Genomic DNA, 6,366 nt, shown 5'->3' with positions numbered 1-6,366 from the left:
GGAGAATTGCCTGAACCCAGGAGGCAGAGGTTGTGGTGAGCCGAGATCGCGCCATTGCACTCCAGCCTGGGTAACAAGAGTGAAACTCCGTCCCCAAAAAAAATAAAATAAAATAATCCTTTCATCCTCTGTCATTTATTTTGAGGGGAAAAGCTGCCACTCATGGAATTATGCACAGAATTTGACCTTTCCTTTTAGTGTTTAGGATTATAATTATTGTTAGAACATTAGTGTGGGCTGGGCACGGTGGCTCACACCTGTAATCCCAGCACTTTGGGAGGCCGAGGTAGGCAGATCATGAGGTCAGGAATTTGAGACCAGCTCGGCCAACATGGTGAAACCCCATCTGCACTAAGAATACAAAAATTATCCGAGCGTGATGCCATGCGCCTGTAATCCCAGCTACTCAGGAGGCTGAGGCAGGAGAATTCCTTGAACCCGGGAGGCAAAGGTTCCAGTGAGCTGAGATAGTGCCATTGCACTCCAGCCTGGGTGACAGAGCAAGACTCTGTCTTGAAAAAAAAAATTAGCTAGGCATTGGTAGCATATGCCTGTAATCCCAGCTACTTGGGAGGCTGAGGCAGGAGAACCACTTGAACCCAGGAGGTGGAGGTCTCAGTGAGTCACTGGATTCCAGTCTGGGCAACAGAGCAAGACTCCATCTCAAAAACAACAGCAACAAAGAAAAACCATTAATGTGGGCTAGAGAGCAAGAGGAATGAGACCCCTTCAAGGAACTGCCTGCTTGTTGCCATATTGTCTCCAGCACCTGTGCTCCATGGGCTCCGGCTAACGAGGTGTTCATGATACACAGGTGCGGAAACCTTCACTGCAGCTACAACAGTGGGCTCAGACTACTCAAAGCAACACTTGCTACAGGAGACAGTCAACAAACAGTGGCAGCACCTCCCACGTGGCCAGTTGGTTCCCCAGCCGAGTCGTCATCATTTGCTCCATCAAGTCTGAACACTGCTGTCCTGGAGCGCCATGCACCCAGTTCACTGAGTGGACTCTGGCTTGCTTTCTGTCACATTCTCCACCACCCTCTGCATCTAGCACCGGCATGGCTGGTCATCTTTCCTGACCTGGCTCCCACGACCTTCTCCAGATGGTTCACACTCACTGCAGCTGAACCACGGCCTCCCACCACTGCAGGCAACACAGGGCTTTAACTAGGAGTCCCTAGGGCAGTGCATCGAGAAGGGAGCAGCCCCTTGTACTTCCTCCTTCTAGGAATGAGACCAGAAGAAGATCAAAAGGCAGGCAGCCTTTTCTTTGAGTTGGGAAAAAAAAGTTAAACGTATGTTTGTTTTTCTGTTGCAATGATTGCAAAAAACAAAACCCACATAGGCTATCCTCCCTGTGCCTCCCTTTTATATACAGGTAATTTTTGTTTCGGAGATGGGGATCTAACTCTATTGCTCAGGCTGGACTTGAACTCCAGGGCTCAAGAGACCCTCCCACCTCACCCTCTGGGACTTAGTAGCTGGGACTACAGGTACATGCCACTGTGCCTGGTTCGTAGGGTGTCTCCTAACACCTGCATTCCTCTGGGCAGCAACCCTGCCTCCTCCATTCTACAGGACCCTTCTCTTCCTACTCTGCCCCACCCTACATTCAGAGGTTACTTTAGTCTCATTTAGCCTCACTTTTCCTACTTTTTTTTTTTTTTTTACTATCTCCAGTAATGGGTATAAGCAAACTTTTCCTACCTTTAAAATCTGAAAGAGGCCAGGCACAGTGGCTCACGCCTGTAATTCCAGCACTTTGGGAGGCCGAAGCAGGCAGATCACCTGAAGTCAGGAGTTTGAGACCAGCCTGGCCNTGAGAGCCAGTCAGGGAGTCCCACCCACAGCACACATGCGTCCCAGGCTGCGGTGTCAGTGTTGAAAGCATTCAGTGGCCAGGCACAGTGGCTCACGCCTGTAATTCCAGCACTTTGGGAGGCCGAAGCAGGCAGATCACCTGAAGTCAGGAGTTTGAGACCAGCCTGGCCAACGTGGTGAAACCCCGTCTCTACCAAAAATACAAAAATTAACTGGGTATGGTGGTGCGTGCCTGTAATCCCAGCTACACAGGAGGCTGAGGCAGGAAAATTGCTTGAATACGGAAGGTGGAGGTTGCAGTGAGTTGAGATCATGCCAATGCACCTAGCCTGAGCCACAGAGTGAGACCCTGTCCCAAAAAAAAAAAAAAGAAAGACATAGAAGTCACTTCAACCTAAGCTCTGTGAATGATTGATATTACTCTCCTTAATGTAAGTTCTAACATCATTATTCTCTCTTTTTTTCTTGGTATCTTCCAAATGCAATGTCTTACTCTTACCCAGCTAATAAAGAAGACAGTATAGTGATAAGAATGAAATCTTGGGGTAGCGTTTCTCTCATTTGGGGGTGATCATTTGAAAGAAAAGACAATGACCAAATGTCAGTGCGATACATGGATGCCATGCTACTAAGAGGTATTTCATGACTCCAGTGTATATCAGGAGAATGATTATTTGCAAAGACAGGGAACAGGAAGGTTAAGAGACTTAGGTGATAAATGAACAAGATTCAATATTACCGTTATTAGTCCAGGGGCCCCCAAATTGGGGAATGAAAAAGGCTATGTGTACATATATTTTTTATTTTTAATTATTTTTAATTGTCATATAAAAATTGCATGTATTTGCCGGGCGCGGTAGATCATGCTTGTAATCCCAGCACTTTGGGAGGCCAAGGCCGGTGGATCGAGACCATCCTGGCCAACATGGTGAAAACTCATCTCTACTAAAAATACAAAAATTAGCTGGGCATGGTGTTAATATTTGTATTTTTACACATACAAAAATTAAGCCTATCCAGAGAGAAGGGCCAGGTCACCTATGAAGGAAAGCCCATTAGACTAACAGAAGACCTTTTAGCCGAAACCCTAAAAGCCAGAAGAGAGTGGGGACCAATATTCAACATCCTTAAAGAATTTTCAATCCAGAACTTTATATTCAGCCAAAATAAGCTTTGTAAGTGAAAGAGAAATACAATTCTTTCCAGGCAAGCAAATGCTGAGGAATTTTACACATACAAAAATTTGTATGTGTAAAAATACAAAATTTACAAATTTACAAATATGTGTGCCTGTAGGCCCAGCTACTCGGGAGGCTGAGGCAGGAGAATTGCTTGAACCCGAGAGGCGGAGGTTGCAGTGAGCTGAGATCATGCCACTGCACTCCAGCCTGGGTGATAGAGCGAGACTCCGTTTCCCAAAAAAACTGCGTGTATTTATCACATACAATGATGATTTTGTTTTACTGCAGCCTCAATCTCACAGATTCAAGTGATCTTCCCACTTCAGCTTCCTGAGTAGCTGGGACCACAGGCACCTCCACCTCCCAGACTCAAGCGATTCTCCTGCCTCTGCCTCCTGAATAGCTGGGACTACAGGCACCCAGCATCACACCCAGCTAATTTTTGTATTTTTAGTAGAGATGGGGTTCCACCATGGTGGCCAATCTGGTCTCGAACTCCTGACCTGCCAGCATCTTTTAATTCATATATTTTCTCCTCAAGTAAGCCAGAGCTAATTGATTTTTTTTTTTAGGGGTCAGGAGACTTTTATGACAATGAGATTATAGGCTCCTGATATCAGGGGTATCTGCTTAGATTCATCTTCATTGTTCATCAACTTTTCTCTTTTTTTTTGAGACAGTCTCAGGTCTCACTCTGTCGCCAGGCTGGAGTGCAGTGGCGCAGTCTTGGCTCACTGCAACCTCCACCTCCCGGGTTCAAGTGATTCTCCTGCCTCAGCCTCCTGAGTAGCTGGGATTACAGGCATGCACCACCACACCCAGTTAGTTTTTTGTTGTTGTTGTTGTTTGTTTGTTTGTTTGTTTGTTTTAGTAGAGACAGGTTTTCACCATGTTGGCCAGGATGGTCTTGATCTCTTGACCTCATGATTGCATTCCAGCCTGGGCAACAGAGTGAGACTTCTCTCAAAAAAATTAAAATAAAATAAATAAATAAAAACCTTACAAGAGTATAACTCACAAAAAGGTGGGCTGGGGGGAGGGTTTGGGGAGTATAGCTCACATGTGAAAGCACACTTGTAAAAATTATCCAAGAGGCCGGGCGCGGTGGCTCAGGCCTGTAATCCCAGCACTTTGGGAGGCCGAGGCGGGTGGATCACGAGGTCAAGAGATCGAGACCATCCTGGTCAACATGGTGAAACCCCGTCTCTACTAAAAATACAAAACATTAGCTGGGCATGGTGGCGCGTGCCTGTAATCCCAGCTACTCAGGAGGCTGAGGCAGGAGAATTGCCTGAACCCAGGAGGCGGAGGTTGCGGTGAGCCGAGATTGCGCCATTGCACTCCAGCCTGGGTAACGAGCGAAACTCCGACTCAAAAAAAAAAAAAAAAAATTATCCAAGACATTAAACTCGTCCCTGTAGCTGTGCCTCCAAGCCTCTCGCGTAGCTCTAAGTGCCTGGCCTGGCCTGTGCTGAGACTGTCATTTGCTCTACCCGATCCACATGTGTCCCTTCCGAATCATCCTGTCTCTGGGAAGAGCCTTCTCCCCTGGGGGCTCCCCTGGGCCCTCGCTGAGCCAGCCTCTCTCCCTCTTCTCTCCCTGGCTGCAGCACCCTGTCCAAATGCTGCCACGCGATGGTGGCGCTGATCTACCCCTTCACCTGGCAGCACACCTACATCCCGGTGCTGCCGCCCGCCATGGTGGACATCGTGTGCTCGCCGACACCCTTCCTCATCGGGCTGCTCTCCAGCTCACTGCCGCTGCTCAGGGAGCTGCCGCTAGAAGAGGTGAGCTCCTGCTCGGGCTGATTCTCCTCCCTGCAGGGGGCCGGCCCTGCAGGCGTGGCGGAGTGGTTCTCAGGGCCCCCAGTGTCGGGGAGCAGGGCGTGGGGGCCACCAGGGCTTATGTGCCATGAGTCCTGCCCAGAGGCGTACTCACTCAGACCCTCAGTGACTGCAAACAGTTTTCCCTTCCAAGTGGAATGCCTGGTATGAGCACCCCTTGAGAAGGGCAGCAAAGAGCAATTTAGCCAGATGTCAAAACTCTCAAGTCGTTCATAGCCCTCTCCCCTCCCCCACCTCCCACCCACTCCTCCACACTGGGGAGCTAGCAAGATCCCGTCCTTTGTCATATCCATTAATAACGTTTTTAATCCCCAAGTTCTGGCTGTCCAGTTTGGCATCGAAGTGGGGAAAGTCCTGCTTGGCACTTCTGGAGGTATTTAGCCCAGCCCCTTCCTCGAAATGGTTTCCAACCCAGGACTGGAGGCTTCCAGCCCTCAGAGAGGGAAGCTTAAATAATGCTACTCAGTCCTGAAGCACCAGGAGGAACGCCTGTCCCTCTGTCCTGCAGTTCTGCCTGGGTTCCTCGAAGCTGCTCCTCTCCTTGCTCAGATAGTCCTAACGCCCCATTAAACATCGCCCACCAGCCTTAGGACTTTCAGTGCAGATTTGAAGACCGCCAGGAGTGCGTCTGGTGCCCTGTGCAGTGGCTCGTTCAACCCTCAAGAGTATGAGTGGCAAGGAAGGAGAGGCAGCCCTCCGCTCCTGGGCAGGTCTCTGGGGTGTGGGAGAACCCACGCGTTTCCAGCTGTTGTTATGGTGACCATCCAGGCCCCTGGCTCCTCCCCCATTATGGCCGGTGACCTTGGCTGGCATCTGAGTGAGGGTCTCGTGCCTGTGACCTTTGCTCCCTAGGCACGTCACTTGCCCCACCCTGGTCCTGGCCCCAGGTCTCATTCTCACTCTGAGGAGTGCAGCGCTGTGGGGGGGTGGGGGGGAGGGGAATGCTTTATCCCAAAAGCCTTCAGCAATGAAAACCCAAAGCCTAACCCAGTCTCCAGGTGAGTTTCTCTCCTCCTCTCCCCTGGAGAGAAATGACACGGCTAAGTGGGGAGCTGGGGGAAGGACCAGGCAGGGGCCCTCGGGTGGGAACCACGGAGGCCTGCAGTGTCTTTTGCCCATCTCAGTAGCCCACACCCAAAAAGCAGCCTGAGAAGCTCTGCCTCGGCCAGGGTGAGAGCCAGTCAGGGAGTCCCACCCACAGCACACATGCGTCCCAGGCTGCGGTGTCAGTGTTGAAAGCATTCAGTGGCCAGGCACAGTGGCTCATGCCAGATCACGAGGTCAGGAATTCAAGACCAAACTGGCCAATATGGTGAAACCCCATCTCTACTAATAATACAAAAATCAGCCGGGTATGGTGGCACATGCCTGTAGTCCCAGCTACTCAGCATGCTGAGGCAGGAGAATAGCTTGAACCTGGGAGGCAGAGGTTGCAGTGAGCTGACGTCGCACCACTGCACTCCAGCCTGGGTGGCAGAGCAAGACCCCATCTCAATAAAATTTAAAAAAAGGCC

The 6,366-nt window shown here is 50.1% G+C and overlaps 1 protein-coding gene across 1 annotated transcript in view; it reads left to right on the top strand.

Annotated features, from left to right (window-relative positions):
* Positions 1-6,366, top strand: part of DENND2A (DENN domain containing 2A) — a 116,135-nt gene that overhangs the window by 98,718 nt on the left and 11,051 nt on the right. Inside the window, 1 exon segment of the mRNA XM_037728272.1 lies at positions 4,618-4,795. Coding sequence (XP_037584200.1) covers positions 4,618-4,795 — 178 coding nt within the window.

The sequence above is a fragment of the Cebus imitator genome, unplaced genomic scaffold (assembly GCF_001604975.1).
Source record: "Cebus imitator isolate Cc_AM_T3 unplaced genomic scaffold, Cebus_imitator-1.0 Scaffold260, whole genome shotgun sequence".
Taxonomy (NCBI): domain Eukaryota; kingdom Metazoa; phylum Chordata; class Mammalia; order Primates; family Cebidae; genus Cebus; species Cebus imitator.
The sequence above is the reverse complement of the archived record's forward strand: the minus strand, read 5'-3'. Positions and strand labels throughout refer to the sequence as shown.